At 39.3% G+C, this 21,413-nt stretch overlaps 1 protein-coding gene across 5 annotated transcripts; it reads right to left on the bottom strand.

Annotated features, from left to right (window-relative positions):
• Positions 1-3,296: 3,296 nt before the first annotated feature.
• Positions 3,297-20,860, bottom strand: Dtwd2 (DTW domain containing 2). 5 transcript variants are annotated; one of them, XM_076178953.1, is made up of 6 exons: positions 20,843-20,860; positions 8,820-8,874; positions 8,513-8,698; positions 7,273-7,468; positions 7,019-7,186; positions 3,297-4,436 (listed from the first exon to the last, which is right to left on the bottom strand). In XM_076178953.1, exons 3-6 carry the CDS (start codon positions 8,578-8,580, stop codon positions 3,930-3,932), a joined length of 939 nt encoding a protein of 312 aa, XP_076035068.1. In that variant the 5' UTR covers positions 8,581-8,698; positions 8,820-8,874; positions 20,843-20,860; the 3' UTR covers positions 3,297-3,929. The 5 variants fall into 5 exon arrangements, with proteins under 5 accessions (XP_076035068.1, XP_076035065.1, XP_076035066.1 ...); XM_076178950.1 differs by lacking the exon at positions 20,843-20,860 and adding an exon at positions 10,177-11,000; XM_076178951.1 differs by lacking the exon at positions 20,843-20,860 and adding an exon at positions 10,144-11,000.
• Positions 20,861-21,413: the final 553 nt, after the last annotated feature.

Here is a 21,413-nt window from a genome sequence, read left to right on the forward strand (position 1 = left end):
TGTAAAATAATAACATTAATTTCAAATAAATGACATTCAAGCAACATAAAGTGAGATGGTGAAGGAGAAGGAGGGGGAGGAGGAGGAGGAGGCAAGGCACGTTCAGTCTGTCATTTGTGCCATGTAAACAATGGACGCAGCGTCATGCGTAAGTATAGTTTGAACGTCTCGTACTACGGAGAGCGCGCTAAACTCAAAAAATCACTCAACATATTTTTTTTATTTTTTTTTATTTTTTACAGTCTGTTCAAACGTAAAATCGAAAAAACGTAAAACGAATGAATGTTAGAGGAGCATCTGTATATATATATATATATATATATATATATATATATATATATATGATGAAGGTGGAAAAAGAAGTCACGGGTCTAGTTCCGAGTTCCTGAGTTTATTCCTGACCGGTTTCGCTCTGAAGAAGCATAGAGCGAAACCGGTCAGGAATAAACTCAGGAACTCGGAACTAGACCCGTGACTTCTTTTTCCACCTTCATCAACTTCTCACAATGTACCAACATATATATATATATATATATATATATATATAATGTCTTCACAAAAAAAAAAAAGCTCTTAAACATCTGAAGGTCTTTTTGTGGAATGAAGAACTACTGGAAAGCAATTTCAAGACTTGGGGTTAAATTAACACCAACACTTTAAAGTTCATGAGTGCCGGAAAGTAAGTCTCATTACTGAGCAGCGAGACTTCTTTCCAAAAGGTTCTTCATGTATTGGATATCCTTTTCTCATGGTTTGTGGGCCTGGAACTCCTTTCAGGTGCTCTGTAACAGTTCATATATGGGTGGAGGAGATAGGTCCACGGTATGCCACTATTAGGAATGGTGGTGCAAGGGGGAGGCCAAGGTTGCCTTGGAAGGGTCCGAGGTGACCAGCGGTTGGGGGTCATTATTCAGATGCTCCTCCTAATCTCTGTGCCATAGCCAGGATTCTAACATCAGTACAATGCAGTTACTAGACATGCGCACTACCACTGGGCCATGATGGGACCCCAGAAGTTTCATTGGACACTGGAAGGCGTCTTTCTGCACAGGAGAGTGCACACTGTTGTTTGAGAGTGTGCATAGCCACTGGGAAATGGGACATTGTTACTGGTAACTGTGGGTCTCATCCGGAAAAGAGAGAGCCCGGCTGGAAAGTGGTTTCTTTTCCATGGTTGGACATGACTGATGGAAATGTTATTTCTTCCCTCAATAATTGATACAGACACATGAGGAAATTTATTTTTCATAGTTTGCTCTGTAGTTTGGGTGACCTTGCTAGGGATGGTATCTCAACCTGATCATTTTGAGGGAGGCTTCTCTAGCCTCTTTTCCCATGTGGGATGAACAGTGGGTTCTGAAAATGGCTGCTCAGTCTTGCAGGCTGTTGCCAAGTTGTACTGCCCCTTGGTTCCAGCAAAGGATAATCAGTAGGTAGGACTGTAGCACCAGTAAATTTTAACCCATAATAACAACCAGTAGATTTGCACTGCTTAATATTGGGATTGTGATGAAGGGCTTCCAGAAATCTCCATCTTCTTCCTTCATCATGCACCCTGACTAAAGGACTGGGTTAGTAATAGGAAGAGTGAAATCAATGTAAGATAGTTGGAGGAAAGTTCTGTCAGTCTTTACCTCACACTAAGTATTGATTTTCCTAGTAGGAGTCAATCTCAGGAGGGACCATGAGGAGATGGTGATGCATCATGGTCTTCTTCCAGGATGAAAAGTCTAGGGAAGGTCTAGCACCTCAACTGGATTTTTGTTGATGGTTGTGACTCAATGGTCATCTCACTGTGTCAGCTGCAATGATCATTTCCCTCATTGAAGGGAAGAGGCTATTGCTACTGGTCAATAACATAGGTTTCATTCTTGTTGATGAGGAAACATTTGTTGTGATTGGAGAGGCTATTGCTGTTTTATTTACTTTCATTTTTTGTACCTGCTTGTGGTAGTCCTTCAAGATGGGCAGAGCAACTACCTACTTCCAAAACCTGTCTACTCCCTTACTTCCATCAGGTGACTTGAGGGATTGGTACTCAATATTCAATCTGGGGCCCAACTATATTTCTTACACATTTTCTTACGAGTTGACAACCTGCACTTGCTCCCTCATTCTATTACTGCAGTTGGTAACATAGAAACAGTTCCACTTGTGTTACAGACAACAATCCAGTTTCTCCCTAAAGAGATCTGTGGGAAGGTCCAAGGGTCATTGCCAGCCACTGTGGGGTTGCAGGTTTTCCACTTATTGAATTTTGATGCAAGTTACTGAAATATTATTTGTGTTGTAGTTAATATGACCTTGCTGGAGGAAGCTTCCCAATCAGATGATATTGAGGGAGGTCTGCTGCAGATGCAGTGTTCTCTCAGCCCTAGCACTCTTGGGGCTGCATTGTTTGCATGCAAGCTAAGACTAGGGGCTCCCAGAGATCACATCTCCTGCCTCCACTTTCATACACCATTGCTGAAGGTTTTGAAAGTGAATGAAATATACTGCCAGTTGTAGTCACTGTTACACTTAGCAGACTTCCTTGCTGGGAGTTAATCTTTGGACGTATAGCGAGATAACAAGTGAGTGTGGAAGCATTTCATTTTTCTTCAGGATGGATGGTCTGGAGGAAGGACTAATCCATCTGCAGTGATTAATGAAATTAAATTTCAGAAATATATTTCCAGATTTTCAAGTATCTAGAAGCTTTTGAACAGTATATTACAGCTTGTGTCCTCCTCATCTGGGCAACAAGTTGAGAATGATTGAAGAAAGTGGACCCTAAAAGTTATTCAATTTACATGATAAATGTCCAACATAAACAGACTTTACAGTTGTGAAAATACTGTAATAATGGTCTACCACTAATGACTATTGGCTACAGCATAAATTTAAGGCACATGTCCTTTGCAGCCCTAAGGGATTTTCCCCCAGCTTTTCTATTTCCTATATCTGTTGAACAAGGTAAAAGGCAAGAGATACAGGTAAGTGAAATATGGTTGTATATGAATATTTTGACACAGCCTGGAGAGTGGAGGGGTCAGTGTAAATGAAACAACCCTGCTGTGGATGTGCTGCATTGCTTCTGACCTGGTAAGTGGGCAGGATACAGGGATGACTTTTCATCTACAAGGAGCTAAGATGAGAGGGAAACAAGGGTGGTAGATGGGAGTGGGTGTGTGCCTTTCACATTGCTACCTCCCTTATATGGGAGGGAAGAGGATTTGGTATATAAGTAGACAGACATGCCCAGGTAACTGATTAGGTGCTACAAGGTCTTTGCTCATCTAATAATACAAAATAAACTAAGTCTTGTCTTTTATTTGGAAAAAGACCATATGTCTGGAACAACCTTTTGATAGTTACATACTTTTATCTATTTTGCATTGGTTATGACCAGATCTTTCTTTAGCTGATTATTAGCTCCCAAGCTTAGCAAATATGCTACACTTAACAAACTTTGTTTTAACTAATACAAAATGATTTTAACAAGTTAAGGATCTATCACCAAATCAATCTTTCCTTCAATCCACAACTTAAAAGCACAGCAAATGCTCAGATAATTAACATTAGCTAATAATACCTTTATCAACAAATAAATATAAAGAATAAATAAACCTAAATAATTAAAGCAACCATTTTAATACCATAACAATGTTTTTTAAAATGTTTATCTTTAGGCCAAGAGTAAAATCCTATTCTGACTACTAAGCAATTCCAATTGGCCAAAGAAGAAACAACGCAGCACTGAGGATATCTCAAATCCACAGGCATCTGACTATTGCCAGACAATTTTATTCTGGACTGGAGGGACTCTTCGAGTCAATGGGTCCATAATGTAGAAGTAAGAATATGATACCTAACTTGTTGTCGTATAAAAATATAAAATACAACCATAGGTAACACAATACATCACGTATACCTAGATAGAGCCCACGTCATCTCAGAGCTGTATCTATTGATGATGCATCTGACTTTGGCACACTACTGGAAGTTGGGAAATTATCATTGGCAGACTCCTGAGCAGAGTTTAACTCCTCTTGCTCTACACAATCTTCTTTGGTTCTATCACAGCTAACTTGGTCTGATTCTACATTTCTAATATCCTTACCGACCATGTTATTTTCGATACCATTAGAGTCGCCTTTCCCGACATCTTGGCAGATATAACCGTTACAATTCTCAAAGGATTCCAACCTACGGGTACTATCACAGTTTTCGATATACACAGGAGTTTCACCATTCTTACAAACATTTTCAAAAAAGTCTTTGTCAACTCCACTGATCAAGTGCAAAGTATCAACAAAGTCAGACAAAGTTCCGTCAACACTCCTTGCCCCACACTTCCTCAATTTCTTGTATGTTCTTTTACCAAGGGGTTTTTTGTATCGTCCACTTAAAATCATCTGTTCTTTGCTTTGGTGTGGAACAGCACCATGAGCCAACTGGGAAAAAAAAAAAGAGGGTGAATAATTAAAATGTATGACAATACCTACATACATATACTAACAGTTTTTTCCCCCTTACAAGGGAGGTAGCCAAAAAACATAAGCATAAAATCCACTCCCACCCATTTCATACCCACATACTTCATGCCCGTTCACCCCCTCCCTCTCTCTTATCTTGGCTCCTCCTGGATGACGGGTTATCCCTGCGTCTCACCCACTGCCCTGGGTCAGAAGCATTGTAGCAAGAGACACACATCCACAGCAAGGCCCCTTCATTTAATTGGTGACCCCATTCCCTCTCTGTCCCCTCATGCAGAAAAAAGATGGGGAGAAATCCCTTCGGGCTGCGTCATAATCTCGTGACAATATCTAAACAAGTTAAATTCATTCCTACCATATACTCAACCCAAAAATTACCAAGAACCCAGACTATGTGAAATACTGGACAAAGATGTAATATGCAACAATGACATTTCTGAAATGACCTTTATTTTACATACATACATATACCAAGGGCCTTTTCCCCCTTACAAGGGAGGTAGCCAAAGTCAAAGGCATAAATCCACTCCCACCCATTTCATCCCCACACACTCCACTCCCATTCACCACCCCTCCCTCCCTCTTTTCTTGGCTCCTCCTGGATGACGGGTCATCCCTGCGTTTCGCACACTGCCCTGGGTCAAAAGCAATGCAGCAAGATATCACATCCACAGCAAGGTTGCTTCATTTAATTGGTGACCCCCCCCCCCATCTAACCTCTCATGCAGAAAAAGAAAAGATGGGGGAACAATCCCTTTGGGCTGCATCAGAATATCATTCACACATACTCCCTCACCCCTCCCACTCCCTTCCATACATCTCAGCATTATCCATGCACAACCATTCTCCACTCACCCCTATCTTCTGCTATCTCTCTTCCTCAACAGACATTCACCTCTTGCAGTGCCCCTTTTTCCCCATCCACCCATCTAATCCTTGGTCATCCCTTCATGTTCACTTCCTTCACCTGTGGCTTCCACATATCTTTTTCTAATCTTTCTTCACTCATTCTTTTCATGTGCCCAAACCATCCCAATACTCTTTCATCAACCCTATCTCCCAACTCTGTTTCCATCCCCACTCTCCTAATTTCTCACTCTATCCAGCCTGGTAAACCCTATCATACTTCTCAGGTTTTATATCTCTAACACATTTAAACCCTTTCTCTCTCATTTTCTGTTTCTGCCCCATACAGTGCTGTCTGCACCCTTTCATACAATCTCCTCTTAGCATCTCATGACACTTTTTAATCCACCAAGGCACTTACTTCTCTCATTCTATATTCTACCTCCACACCTCTCTTTCCTGCCACATTTGCACCCAAATATCTAAAGCTATCTGCTTCCTCCAGTCCTTCTCCCTTAATACTCACTTCTAATTTGCTGCCATACTCTCCCCTTGTACATCTCATCATCTTACTTTTACCCACATTTATCCTCAACTTCCTTCTTTTGCACTACTTCTCAAACTCTGTCACTAACTTCCTTAATCCCTCCTCTGATCCTGCTACAAGGATAGTGTCATCAGCAAACAACAACTGGCTTATCTCACATTTTTCTCCATCTTCTTTAACCATCTCCAATCCCTGTCCCATTACCCTTGCATTTACCTCTCACACCACCCTATCCATGTATAAATTTTACAGCCACGGTGACATGACACATCCCAGGCGAAGTCCCACCTTTACCTCAAACCACTCGCACATTATTCTACTTACTGATTTTCAAAATTGTTCAATACAGCATTTATCTTTCAATAAATGGGAATCAATTATGTGAAATTCAACAATATCTGAGAACTTAATTGCATAAATAGTATGAGTAGAGGGAGTGGTGTGAGTGTGTGTGTATATTTTGAAGCAGCCCTAAGGGATTTCTCCCCATCTTCTCTATTTTATGCATGAGGGAACAGTGCTTATTAAGTGAAGTGGCCTTGCTTTGGATGCCCTGTATCTTGCTGCACTGCTTCTGACCCAGGGCAGTGGGTAGAAAACAGGGATGACTCTTCATCCATGAGGAGCTAAGATGAGAGAGAGGCAGGGGTGGTGAATTGGTGGAAATGTGTGCATGACTTTTGACTTAGCTATCTGCCTTATAAGAAGAAGAAAAAATGGTATAAAAATAATACCATTGGATGCTTCACACCTCATATATAGTGTGCATACATGAAATACTCTCAGATTACTGATCACTTTCTATTCTAAAGAACCATATAGCATATTTTCTTTTGTAACCTGAAGACATGCATAATGCATCTATGTATATACCAAAAGGCTTCTTCTCCTTAACAAGGGAGGTAGCTATCCAAGGCATGCACCTGCCCCCACCAACCTGTTTCCCTCATCTTAGATTATTATGAATGAAGACTCATCCCTGTTCCCCCCACCCTGCCAGACACAATGCAGTAAGACATAGCACCTCCATAGTAGAGCCCAACAGCAAAAGCTGGTATATTGCAATCCCTCAAACCTACAATCCTAAACACTAAACATCAAAATTATTAATCATTCAAAAGATACAATTTTTAGAGCATTGCAGTACCTGGTGACGACAAAGAGCCTGCAGGGGCGCAACAAGGGAAGAGTAGAGCGACCAGTTGCTTTCAAGAGTAGCAAGAGCTATTGCAGCAGTTTCAACAGTTGACAATGCATCTTCTGTTGGCTGAGTGCGGATTACATACTCGCTCACATACTTTCCTGACAAGGACACCTGAAGAAAAATAATTACAGCAGAATGAATACAGCATTTCTATATATCTCAACATACACAATAAAAGATTGAAAAATATACCCTACCTGTTTCAGGGCTCGAAGTTCCGGATTATTAAAGTATATGGACTTTGCCTGTTGCCATGTTCCATCAATGATAACTATATTGTAGGGTGACTGGCTGCAGGAGACTGGAGGAAGATCTTCTATACTGCAAGCATGCTGTCCTGGGTACATTAGCAGTGACATTGGATCCTTCAGTATGTCACTTAGATGTGGATACCTAAGTGCAAACCAACTTTCAGACTTTCTCTTTATCCATATCAAAAGCAATTTTTTTTTAACATATATACATCCTGCATTTTACACTTGAGTTGTTATTTAAAGATTTATTAAATTTCTTTCAAATCTGTATCCAACTGATTGTAAAAGTAGAGTATTTTGTCAGCAGTTAACATAACTATATCTTTAGGGTCAATAAACCAATGATGTAAGGCCACTGAAGTTGTAAACACAAAATTTAAGGAGGATAGTTGAGCAAAGGAATGATAAAAGTTAAATTTTTTCAAGATTCCTTTTTAAGTGGAGATCAGTCTCCAATCATAAAAGAATGCTGATTAACTTGGTCTGTTTGAATGTTACCAACATGAAGTCAGTATCCTACTCAGGGATTGTAACAGTAGAAATACATGAAATCACACTATAGCAAGACCTACATACATACATATAAGCCTTCTTTCTATCTTCACTGAGGTGGCTGAGTTCAAGCACACTACACCTATCCAAAAATCCATTCACTATCTTTTCCATCTCAGCACTTCATGGATGAAGAATCACCCCTGTCTGTGCCACTGCTCAGGTCAAAGGTACTGCAGCAAGACACTTTCAGAACTGGATCTGACAGCTACAGCTTATCTCCATTACTTCATTATATACCAAATCCCACCTCATCCATTTTAGAAATTTATGGAGCAGACAAGAAAACCCTTCTGGCTGCATCACTTTCTCATTCATTGAAAACCACTCTCCATTCATTCATATACTGTCCTCTCTCTCTTCTTTAGTTGACAGACATTGTGCTTGCATCCAATGCCTCATTCACCCCATCCATCCACCTCATTCTTTGTCTTCACCTCAAGTTCACTCCCTCTACTTCTGTTTTCCACATTCTTTTTGCTTATCCTCACTCATTCTTTCCATTTACCCAAATCATCTCAGCATTCTTTGATCAACAAGAATTAAGATTGATAAAATCTAACACAGGCAACATCTTAACCAAATCCTGGTAAAATCCAAAATAAGCACTGCATAACAAAATATAACATACTTTGTAGAAGAAAATCTTTTCCCTTTTGCTGTGATGTAGTGTCCTTTGGGAAGAGCCGTTTCAAGCATGGGAGCTGTTCGCAAACATCTCTTTTCTTCATGGGGATGCTGAAGAATGACAACCTTGCAGGAGGTATTAATTGGACTCCCATTTAATGTTGTACACCAACAAACCCCAATAGGTCTCCTGTAACACATAACAAGAAATTTATTTTCTATCCAAAGACCATGCGACTCTATCCTTAAACTTATATCTAATAACATGAACCTGGTGGAGTAAATATCTTAGAGAATGGAGTTACACTAACCTATCTCAGACCATGTCACAACCCAATACTGAAGCTGTGTCAATGCAGAATTGACCTGAAAACAGACATGTTCCATATGCAACCATTAAAACGAAGACATAGAAAAGCAATTATACATTCTCTTTTACAAGACACTTGCAACCACCAGAACACCAGACACATCAAATTCAGCCCATTAATTACTCAATCTACATGTCAAGAAGCTTCCCTCTTATGTTTCTCACTATTAGTTGCTCAATGAAAAGATTTAAAGGAGTTTTCTTGAATCAGCATAAAACAGTACTGTATAATGTGCTGTCTTCTGGGTGGTGGTTGTATTCTGGGTAACTGGTGTCTGTTGGCAGGCCCATTCTGAGTTGATATCTTCAGTGCATAATTGTGACTTATACAATGTATACCAGTGTCATTTTTTGTCTGCCTAAAGAGTAATTTCTCTGCTGGGTTGATTTCTGGGGGCCTGGTGAAGCAAAATACATGTCCCAATGGCTGAAGCTAGTTTAGCCTTGCTACTTCATTATATGGTATCCATCTCATCTGTTCATGATAAAAGGTGACAAGATCAGTCAACATGCTAAAAAAAACATTGATCACTGACAGGATCTCTAATAAAATTACTCATTTCAATTCTCTGTGTTGTATTTTATTCATGTATTAAGTTTTTGCATATTTGCATGCACATCTCATCCACCTGAGATGTGCATTTCTTCATCCACTTACAATAATTTTCTATTCATTCCTATCTGTTGCACTTACTCTTCCCTGGTTGGGGTTAGGCTAGTTTATGTCGGGTCAGGATAAGTTCTATATAATATATTGATTAGGATTTACAAAACACAACCAAGATAAATGCATATTATTGTTTACATAATGACAGCTATACTCTTAATTGGTAGTACATGTCTTAATTCACTGAGAAATCTTCAAAGCAATATCCATACCACCACAAAACACAGTGTCTTCTATAACATTATTATGTAAATATTTAGATACCAAACCTAACATACTGACTGATCTATTGAAAACAGTTTTCTTGGAGTGAGGTAGAAGTAGTAATGTTTATGAAAAAATTAACTGTTATTTAAAAATTACAATATTAAACACACGTGTATAATGTATATGTATACATATACAAACATTACATTGCTATTCAAAGGGAAATCCATGCTTACTAAAATTAGGAAAAAAAATATTGGGGATTTCCCCGTGTTAAATTTATCTGCAAATCAACTACATATACGCTAAACAATTATGCATTACGATACATTATTTCTACCTATGATATACAAACAAGTATCTGAAATTCTTGAATAATACCAATGTTTACCGACAAAACTGCTCCACTAGTTGGTAAACTCACGAGCACTTTTGGCAGAGAGGACGTTTGTCTCTGCGACCTATTTCGATATGTACCAAATCCGCCAAGAGTGCCAACTCTGCCTCCTCATCTTCCATATCTCGGTAACCGTTCTAGTAGTAATTCGTCCCTGAAAGGCACTACTGGTAAAACTTTTCTTTCACTTGAGTTTCCTTGCACCACACGCACACCGTCCTAGCTTCCCAGCTGGTATTGGTAACTTTAGAAAGTTTGTGTACCTTTAGATGAGTAAATAATTTCATCCAATCATTTGTTATTTACTTTTTGAATCTAGATTTTGATTGGTCAAAATTTATTATGGTAATTTTATATATACAGTTATTTGTTAGGATTGTGATTGGTTGATTTATTTTCCCCTGACCAATCACATTTGTCTTACTGAAGCGTCCTTTATTTAAATAAACATTTGTATAGTTTCCCAAAAAAAATAATACAACATGGAGGCTGTAGGAACACATTCACTCATTAAATATAATTTTGAATGGACTAAGGAATAACGATTAATCTCTTGATATAATTTGGTGTGTCATTATATCAGACTTTCTAAACCCATGAAAACTGGAGTCAGCCTTTCCAAAGACGTTTTCCACAAACCTTCACTATGCACATTTTCCTTAACATATCGGAAGCGTTATTTGAGATCATGTATATAAGCGTATAATTACAATTGTATTTTTTTGTCTATCTGAATGTTTAAAGATGTATCATGTAAGGAAAGTTAGACATTGAAATATAGTGTCGTGGGACTTACTGATCCAAAACACATTTAGCAATGTAGTGTTACGTACAAATTTTCAGTTCGCAACTTTCCAATAATTTATCTTAGAAAATAATTTTATGATACATTTAATTTCAAACTATACGAATATCTATCGAACCGGGTATATATATATATATATATATATATATATATATATATATATATATATATAATATATATATATATATATATATATATATATATATATATATATATATATATATATATATTATTCAGGGATGGAATGGGTGGGAGTGATTTTATGCCTTTTTCTTTATGGCTACCCCCCTTGTAAGGGGGAAGAAGCCTTGATATATGTATGTATGGATGTATATATGTGTATGTATATATATATATATATATATATATATATATATATATATATATATATATATATATGTTGAGACATTCTGACAGGTTGACGTAAGCGGAGTAGGAAACACAGGAGTCTTAGTCTTGAGTTTATTCCTGACTAGTTTCGCAGGTATGCTTTTTCAAAGGAATGGGTTTACAAACGGGCTGTGGGCATTATATACATGGGGTGGACCTCACTACCTCCTCGTGTTACCATAGTTGGTGACGAGTGTGAACATTACATGCGGCTAACGAAACAATGATGATTTTTTTTTACAATTAAATATGATGATAACACTAATAACAAAGAAATTATTAATAGTAATTGTAACAATAATAATGATAACAATGATAATAAAAATGAAAATTTAAATATTTAAATAATAATAGTAACAATAATAATAACAATAATAATAAAAATAACAACAATAATAAAAGTAATAATAATAATAATGATAATAATAATAATAAAAATAATAATATAAATGATAACGCTAATAACAAAGAAATTATTAATAGTAGTTATAACAATAATAATGATAACAATGATAATAAAATGAAAAATTAAATATTTGAATAATAATAGTAACAATAATAATAACAATAATAATAATAATAACAATGATAATAAAAGTAATGATAATGACAATAATAATAAAAATAATGATAATAAAAATAATGATAATAAAAATAATAATAATAATAATCTGGTGGCAGAGTTTGGGAGAGTATGTGATAGAAGAAAGCTAAAGATAAATGTGGGTAAAAGTAAGGTGATGAGATGTACAAGGGGTGAAAGTGGCAGTAGCCTGGAAGTGAACATTTAAGGGAGAGCGACTGGAGGAAGTGGATAGTTTTAGATACTTGGGTGCAAGTGTAGCAGGAAATGGTGGAGTGAAGGTGGAGGTAGAATGTAGATTGAGAGAAGCGAGTAAATGCCTTGGTGGATTAAAGAGTGTAATGAGGAATAGACATTTAGGAATGGATGCGAAGAGGAGACTGTATGAAGGAATGATTGTGCCAACAGCACTGTATGGGGCAGAAACGTGGAATATAAGAGAAGAAGAGAGAAGGAGTTTGAATGTGTTTGAGATGAGGTGTCTGAGAAGTATGGTGGGGGTTACTAGGCTAGATAGGGTGAGAAATGAGGAGGTGAGGAGGAGGACAGGGGTGAAAAAGGAGCTGGGAGATAGGGTTGATGAAAGAACATTAGGATGGTTTGGACACATGGAAAGAATGAGTGAAGAAAGACTAGTAAAAGAGGTATGGAAGGCAGATGTGGAGGGAGTGAACATGAGGGGACGTCCTAGGATGAGGTGGATGGATGGGGTGAAGGGGGCTTTGGGGAAGAGGGGAATGTCTGTTGAGGAAGGAAGGGAGAGGACGGAAGACAGAGGTGAGTGGAGAATGGTTGTATATGGATGATGTTGTGATTGCATGAGGAGGAATGGGCGGGGGTTGGGGATGAGGTAGTATGTGTGAGCAAATTTTGACGCAGCCCGAAGGGATTTCTCCCCGTCCTCTCCTTATATGCAAGGGGGGACGGAGAGGGGGGGTCGCCGATTAAATGAAGCGGCCTTGCTGTGGATGTGCTGTGTCTTGCGACACTGCTTCTGACCCAGGGCGGTGGGCAAGGTGCAGGGATGACCCATCATCCAGGAGGTGCTCAGATGAGAGGGAGGGTGGGAGGGGTGTGGAGTGTATTTAGGGATGAAATGGGTGGGAGTGTTTTTATGCCTTTCCCTTTTTGGCTACCTCCCTTGAAAGGGGGAAAAAGCCTTGGTATATGTATGTATGTAATAATAATAATAGTGATAATACTACTACTACTAATAATAATGATAATAACAATGATAATAACAATGATAATAACAATGATAATACTACTACTACTACTACTACTACTACTACTACTACTACTACTACTACTACTACTACTACTACTACTAATAATAATAATAATAATAATGATAATAATAATAATAATAATAATAATAATAATAATAATAATAATAATAATAATAATAATAATAATAATAATAATAATAATAATAATAATAATAATAATAATAATAATAATAATAATAATAGTGTTGAAAATAAATAGTAATAAATAATATTAAAAGAATAATAATCATGATAAAAAGTTGGGGATAATATTAAATGGTGAAGGAACAATGTTGGGGGATATGTGAACTGGTAGCATGTGAAGTGAAGCAAGGTAACATGGTGCAAGAAGGAACGTCAGAGTAAAAGGAAGAAAGCGGGAGAGGGTAGGCAGAAGTGGGAAAAATGTATCTACTTACTTTGGTGATAACAATAATAATAATAACGATGATGATGATAATAATAATAATAATAATAATAATAATAATATTGCATGTAGCCCATAATTGACAGGCTATAAGCATACACATTAGAGGCATCAACACTCTATGTGTAGAATACACACAAAACCATACCACAAACAAAACTAACACAACTACATGCACAAACAACTACATAAAATTTCTCTTCTACTGAAATTACTTTCATTTCCAACTTTCTCTCCTACTACATCTTCTCATTTCAGCTTACCTACCACTAGAATTATTTCCAATTTCTCTATCTTTCCCTAAGACTAAGCCTCCTACTCATTTTCTAACTTTGTTGGATGAGAATAAGAAGAACAGATATTCCATGTAACCTCACGGTTACACATCAATCGTAGTCTCCAACCCCAAGTCTCCCGCCCACCCCTCCAAAGCCACGACGCCGCGAAATAAATATCCCTATTCGCCTAGTGGCAAAAGCCCTCTTTTATACACTACTGTCTTTTCATTTTCTTACAGACCTTCTTCCCCTCCCACAAAAACCGATCCCGCGAAAGCGGGTGGTCTTACCTAGCAAATCGCAAATCGCTTCGCCCTTGAAGATGGAACAAGACAGTTCCGAAACGTCGGCCACAATTAGAGAATTATTGTACAAACTGAACAAGATGAGTCAACTGTACGTCGTATAGAGAGTATACGGAAGACACTCGTCAAAAATTAATCTTCAATATCCTTCAACCTCGTCTGCCTACAACAATACACACACACACACACACACACACACACACACACACACACACACACACACACACACACACACACACACACACATACACACACACACACACACACACATATATATATGTAGAGACATTGGGACAAATTATGGGAAAGGTGGAGGGGGAAACACGGGTCTTTATCTGATTATCGAGTTTATTCCTGACCGGTTTCGCTTACAATAGCTTCTTCAGAGGAGTGTTACTCTGGGTCGAAGTTGGCGGTGTATATAGTGAGTCAGGCCCACGTTCCCTCCTTGTGGAGTGGTTGGTGGCTGGTTCCAGTACATGTCAAACAGCACCGGTACAATATAATACAATAATAGTAATATAATAATAATACGACACAACACGATCTATGATACAACATACAATATAAATGATAATATATGATATAATATACCAAATCATATCATGGTATATCACATTATAATACAACATAATAATTAGCATCGATACATAATCAATAATAATAAGAATAAATATACGAGTTTTGAAAAATGGAAATACATATGAAAATAAATATCACCGTGATATTTTGTCACCGTGTTATGTCTGAGTTGTCCTGGAATGAAAGACGCCCAGGACAACACACCGCTCCTAGAGGTCGGACGTCTCTTCAACCAGCTCTCTCAACAAGCTCCAAGTATCATCGCCGGCCGGTGGTGGCTGGGAGATACATCTCCTAGTTGCCGCCGGTCTGGCATGGCCGACCTCTAAGCTGACGTCGGCAGGCGGGTTTACACCAATACAAATACACACACACATTTCCCAAGTCACGTAAATCTCTGTTTTCAGAGTAGTGCTTGGAAGAAAAGAGGCACATGCACACTTTCTCGCTAGCAAAGCAGAGGCCCAATCGTCTCTCTCAGTACGCCCAATCTGACCGCGGGCTGGTTGACGGAGAGACTTGGGACACCTTTCTGTCCGACCGGCCCGCAACCAAACGCTGGCCTCTCGCTGACGCTGGTGAGCGAGTTTACACTTCTGACATTTACACACAATTCCCAATCGCGTAATTCTCTGTTTTCAGAGTTGTGATTGGAAGGAAAGAGACCATACAACACCCGCCCGTCTGTCCCCCCCTCGCATCGCCACTGAATCTACTCTTCCGAATTCCAAACCCAGTCTGGGGATAAACAGACAACGCTCGCCCCACCTGTGGCTCATCAGGTTCGCCCTCGCCAGCGGTGGCGGCGGGGAGTTATCTCCTTGCCGCTCCCGTTCTGGTCACTGATCTCTCGTTGACGTCGGCAGGCGGGTGTACACCGCCCGTCTGCCCCCCCTCGCACCGCCCCTTGATCAGCTCTAAAAGGACTTCAAACCCAGTCTGGGGATAAACAGACAACGCTCGCCCCACCTGTGGCTCATCAGGTTCGCGCTCGCCAGCGGTGGCGGCGAGGAGTTATCTCCTTGCCGCTCCCGTTCTGGTCACTGATCTCTCGTTGACGTCGGCAGGCGGGTGTACACCACCCGTCTGCCCCCCCTCGCTCCGCCCCTTGATCAGATCTAAAAGGACTTCAAACCCAAAACCTGGGGATAATCAGGGGACGCTCGCCCCACCTGTGGCTTATCAGGTTCGCCCTCTACACGCGGAAAGTGAAATCAACTCACTTCTCGTAAGATACACACATACACCTCTCACGAACAGAGCCACAAATCACGCACAAACATAAACACTTACTTTTTCTTCGACTAAAATTCGCTTCCTTTCTAACTTTCTCTTCTACTACATCTTCTCATTTCAGTTTACCTCCCACTAAAGATTTTTCCGTTTTTCCACCTTTCTCTACTACTACGCCTCCTACCATTTTCTAAACTTTTCGTTGGTGATCCTAACCCCGTTGGTAATCCCAACCTCCTAACCTCCGGCGTCGGGCGCTTCCCTCCAAGCTCCTGGTCAAGTCCTCCTATGCCATGACAACAATCTAGCCCCTAATTGCTCGCGATTCGCCCGGTGGCAATAGCCCTCTTTTATACACTACTATCTTTTCATTTTCTAACAGACGTTCTTCCCCTCCCACAAAACCCGATCCCGCGCAAGCGAGGTGGTCTTTTCTTGAATTCCAGAATTCCAGACACTCCTCTGAAGAAGCTATTGTAAGCGAAACCGGTCAGGAATAAACTCGATATTCAGATAAAGACCCGTGTTTCCCCCTCCACCTTTCCCATAATATGTATATATATATATATACATATATACATATATATATATATATATATATATATATATACATATATATATAATTAGCATTTTTATTGATATTACTATCATTATTATCATCATTATTATTGATATTATTATAATTATTATCATAATTATCAATGATACTATTATTATTATCATCATTATTATTAATATTACTATTATTGTTATGAGCAGTCGGCTGCGCTGGTCCCTGTTTCGCAGGAGGCTCGGTCTTCGGCAGGAATCCATCCTATCTACACGAGTCGAACAGATCTACAGGATTTTACCAGGTCTAAAGGATTCCACTAGATCTACAGGACTCCACCGTATCTACAGGATTCCACTGGATCCACAGGACTCCACAGGATCTACAGGACTCCACAGGATCTACAGGACATCATTAAATTTACAGGACTCCACCGGCTCTAGAGGACTCCATCGGCTCTACAGGATTCCACCGGCTCTACAGGACTCCACCGGATCCACAGGACTCCACAGGATCTACAGGACTCCACAGGATCTACAGGACACCGCCTTATCTACAGGACTCCACTACTCTGTTGACAAAATGTCACAATTTGCAGAAAGATCAGTAAAAACAACACGTGATCCACAAATTTGCTGGTAACCACTAAGGGAATCGGAAGAAAACAGTGATTCCCAAGCGCTTTCGTGTAATTCACATCTTCAGCGGAATACGAAGATGTGAATTACACGAAAGCGCTTGGGAATTACTGTTTTCTTCCGATTTCCTTCGTGGTTACCAGCAAATGTGTGTATATATATATATATATATATATATATATATATATATATATATATATATATATATATATATATATATATAAAGGAAATTCATCAGTCATTATAAACAGAAAAGAAAGAATATCTTGTTTTTTTTGCCTAAAATTTTAATTTTGCTGGTGTGCAACATAATTTTTCAGTGGTAACGTGATGTATATTTTGTGATAGCGACATCTACTTTACCGGGGATATGTAATCCTCATAATTCACAAAGTATGAGGCATGGTAAAAACATTATTACAATTTCGTTAAATGCATTAATGATTACTAATACAGATCTATTACCAATTGCGGTTTTTAAACAAAGTCATGGGAAATTCAACATTTTCCAGGCGAGATAAACTAACTGTAAGAAGCCACGGAGCAAAACTAATCAGGAATAAATCTCAGACCTAAATCTGTGTCTTCTTCATCCACCTTCCCTCTTATTATAATTTTCATTACTAGTATAGGTGCCCCGGTATTATCTAGGGCAACAAATATCCTGCACTGTGTCAAGTTTGGTAAAAAATCATATACAAATGTCGACGTTGCAAGAAAACAAACACGTATCTTATCATAATACATGATTATCTTTTACATTTTTTTTTCGAACGCAGAAAATGTTCTTTCTCTTCTCTATTGATACCTCAAAGTAATCTGATGCGACCAAGCTCTTGGTGAGTGTTTTGCCAGGTGTTGCAGAGTAAGAGCTCTTGTGGCAAAAGGTGTGTGTGTTTGTGTGTGTGTTTGTGCGTGTGTGTGCAAATGTGTGTGTTTGGGGTGGAGGAAGATCACCCGAGACAAGCTAGAATTCCGTTTAGTAGAGAAACCCCATCTTGCCATGAAAAGGGCGTCGCGACATTGAAGGGGGCTTCCCAAGACCTTTATGCATGTTAACTGTTTCAGTAAGGTAAAACACTTAGGTATTTCTGTTCTGGCTAATCCCAAGCGATTTTATTCAGCTGAAGGGGTGGACTCACGGGCAGATCGCAGCATCTAGGCCATGGCATCAGCACGGTCATCGTCAGAGACAAGTGCCATCACGACAAAAGAATTTTGAATTTTATCTCTCTCAGAAAATCTCAAAATTTCACTCAGAGAGCCTTAAAATCTCCGATAGAACATCAAACCTTCTTTTAGTCTCCTTCATCAACTGAATAGAATAGTCTGGTGTTGGCCAGAATAGAGTATGCGAAGGTTTAACAGTGTCATAGGCTGGCACTGACTCAACACTTAAACGACATGGGCAAGTGAAGGGTATTTTCTCAGTTGCATAAAATTGCATACCGACACCCAGAAGAAATACCCATAGTGTCTGTCGGTTTCTGACCTGGCCTGCGGCTGGGAAAGAGATAAGTTATTCCTGGGGACGACGCAGCCTCTGATTCTTGTCAAGGTGGTTTCATCCGGCTTGGTAAGGTGGCATGGATGGTACCAAGAGGATACGAAGTGTCGGCCGTTGAAAAGACTGTGGCTGTGAATGCAAACTGAACTTGTATAATCAACTTGATCCTACAGATTAGGTGCAGCCAACAGTGAAATGCAACAATGGTATACTGTATCTTTTGTGTCCGCTGTTGCAGATTGTGGCTGTGAATGCAAACTGAAATTATATAATCAACTTGATCCTACAGATCAGGTGCTGCTAACAGTGAAATGCAACAGTGGTATACTGTATCTTTTGTGTCCGCTGTTGCAGTGTGTGGTTGGGAAGCCTGTGACTTGAACAGTTGCCTAGCAGCACTTCCCGGCAATCAACCCCGGAGTTACAATATTGAAATTATAAATTATGTCTCTCGCCCTATCTAATAGTTTTGTTCTTGGGCTTCCTCTCAAGTTCATTCCATACCTCTGGTTTTCACACAGATTTTGCCAGTCTTTCGTCACTCATTCTTGACAACATATGCCCAAACCATCCCAGCACTTTTTGATCTACTATATCCTACAGTTTTCTTTATATCCTCCTTCTTTACACAAACTCTACCTTTCTTACTTTCCATTCTTGTAATATAATCTACTACAATTATCAAACACCATCTAAATAAACATTCACTCTCTTCTATTCTGCTTATCTTACATTTCAAGTCACGACAAGTCACGATGGAGTTTCTCTACTAAACGGAATTCTATCTTGTCTCGAGTGATCTTCCTCCAACCCCAACACACACACACGCTCACACTTTCCATACAGTACCATGGGCACAATCTCTCCTTCGAATAACCTCTTTACATTCGTTTCCAAATAGATATTCCTTGTTACACTTTTCATTCCCCAAGATATTTACTTGTTTCCTTCTCTATACAACTCACCTCTACCTCCACCCTTACGTTCACTGCCACATGCGACCGCAAATATTGAAAACTCCCCTCTACCTCAAACGTGTCATGCTTCACGTTCAACCCGCCACCATCACCACGACATTCTTAAATTCATAATAAGTTCAAGATAAGTAAAGTTCTAGGCCACAACGTGACGAATGCAACGTATTCGTGGCTACTGACTGATTAATGGAACAGATAACAGGTAATAGTTTAATCAAAACAAAAAGTGGTTGGTCATGGTGTTCGAGGGGACAACCACAATTTATTCCTCCTCTGACTGTTCAATTGTTTCTGTCATAAAAAAAAAAACAATGCTAAACTTCCTTTAACATGTTAACTTTTATTAACATCTTTGTTCCTTCTTCAATCTGGGGCCAATAGTGTGTACCTAGAAGCGGTGCTCCTGCGGGATTGGTATCGGAGAAAATGACCTCCCCCATCGTCTATCTTCAACACCCATAATAACCCTCACCTTCATCTAGAATTCTAGATTCTAGAGGTACATTACAATCCCGAGGGACCGACACTGGGCCAGATTAATCTGTCACCTTCAACCATTCTCCTCCAATTTTCCACACAAGATCTGACAACCGGCGACTGTTCTTTTTCTGCTGATGGCAGAAACAAACCCAAGCTGATGTAACAGAAACAAGTGATTTTTTCCAGAGGTCTGTTGAATGACTAGGTCGTTACCAACCACAGTGGGGCCTTGGGTGTCCAATCAATAAAACTTGAGCCATTAGTTATTATTATTCCTTCAATTTCAAGTACACAATGACCCAACTTCATCTTTTACCCAGCATGGGGTATTGCATGCATATATCTTATGCCACCTGCCTTTGATAATTAGATATTGGTCTCTACCGATAAAGAAAATACTGATTATTTTTAATTTCTGTTATCACGATTTTATCCTGTCCTCCTTAATTTTTTCCTTTGCCACTTCTGACTCCAGTGCGGTATTGTCTCTGTGGATAGAATCGCTGGTTACTCCCAACGAAATTCTCGATTCAGAATGGAACCTCAACCGATCAAGACCCCATGGACAATATAAATTTAGTCTTCTTGTGTTATTGAGTTTTGGGAAGGTTGGCCTCATTGTGCTCAATCGACGGCGCTGGTATGTATTTCCATTTGGTCACGTCCTCACTCTCGCTGGAGTTGTTGTCGGGGACCTTGGGGCAAATGCCTGTCTCTATCTCTAGGCGTACTTATCGATAATGACGCGACAAAAGCATTTACAATCCCTCTTATCGCGACAATGTCTGGAAGTGTGCAAGTCTCCTCCGTGCCGTGTGCACAGGTCGCCACAGAAGAGGGTCGTGTGTAAAACCGTCTCTGGATTCCAGTTCGAAAAAAAGAGATTGTATGGTATGAATTGAAATTAGGTGGTGTGTGTAAAACCGTCTCTGGATTGTATGGTATGAATTGTAATAAGGTGGTGTGTGTAAAACCGTCTCTGGATTCCAGTTCGAAAAAAAGAGATTGTATGGTATGAATTGAAATTAGGTGAAACAACGCAACTTATTTTGTTCAATTTGATGTCAGAAGAGAGGTACGTGTATCTATACAGGTCTGTGGCTAGTATGGTTCAACTTAATGATACAATTTGAGTATGTGCTAAAATGTGTAAAGGTGGTGTGTGGAGTGAATAAGATGGATGTAAACAGAAGATTAAAAGTGGTGAATGGTGGACTGAAAAGATGAGGGGTTGGTGGCCG

This window comes from Oratosquilla oratoria, chromosome 42 (assembly GCF_046742065.1).
Source record: "Oratosquilla oratoria isolate Oo_2021 chromosome 42, ASM4674206v1, whole genome shotgun sequence".
NCBI lineage: Eukaryota > Metazoa > Arthropoda > Malacostraca > Stomatopoda > Squillidae > Oratosquilla > Oratosquilla oratoria.

Excerpts from the sequence above, each read along its gene's own strand:
- Dtwd2 (XM_076178949.1), bottom strand. The coding sequence starts at position 10,271 with ATGGAAGATGAGGAGGCAGAGTTGGCACTCTTGGCGGATTTGGTACAT. Across the intron at positions 7,469-8,512 it reads AAAAGATTTTCTTCTACAAA|GTATCCACATCTAAGTGACA; the intron begins GTATGTTATATT and ends GTTTGCACTTAG. Across the intron at positions 4,437-7,018 it reads AGGCTCTTTGTCGTCACCAG|TTGGCTCATGGTGCTGTTCC; the intron begins GTACTGCAATGC and ends TTTTTTTCCCAG.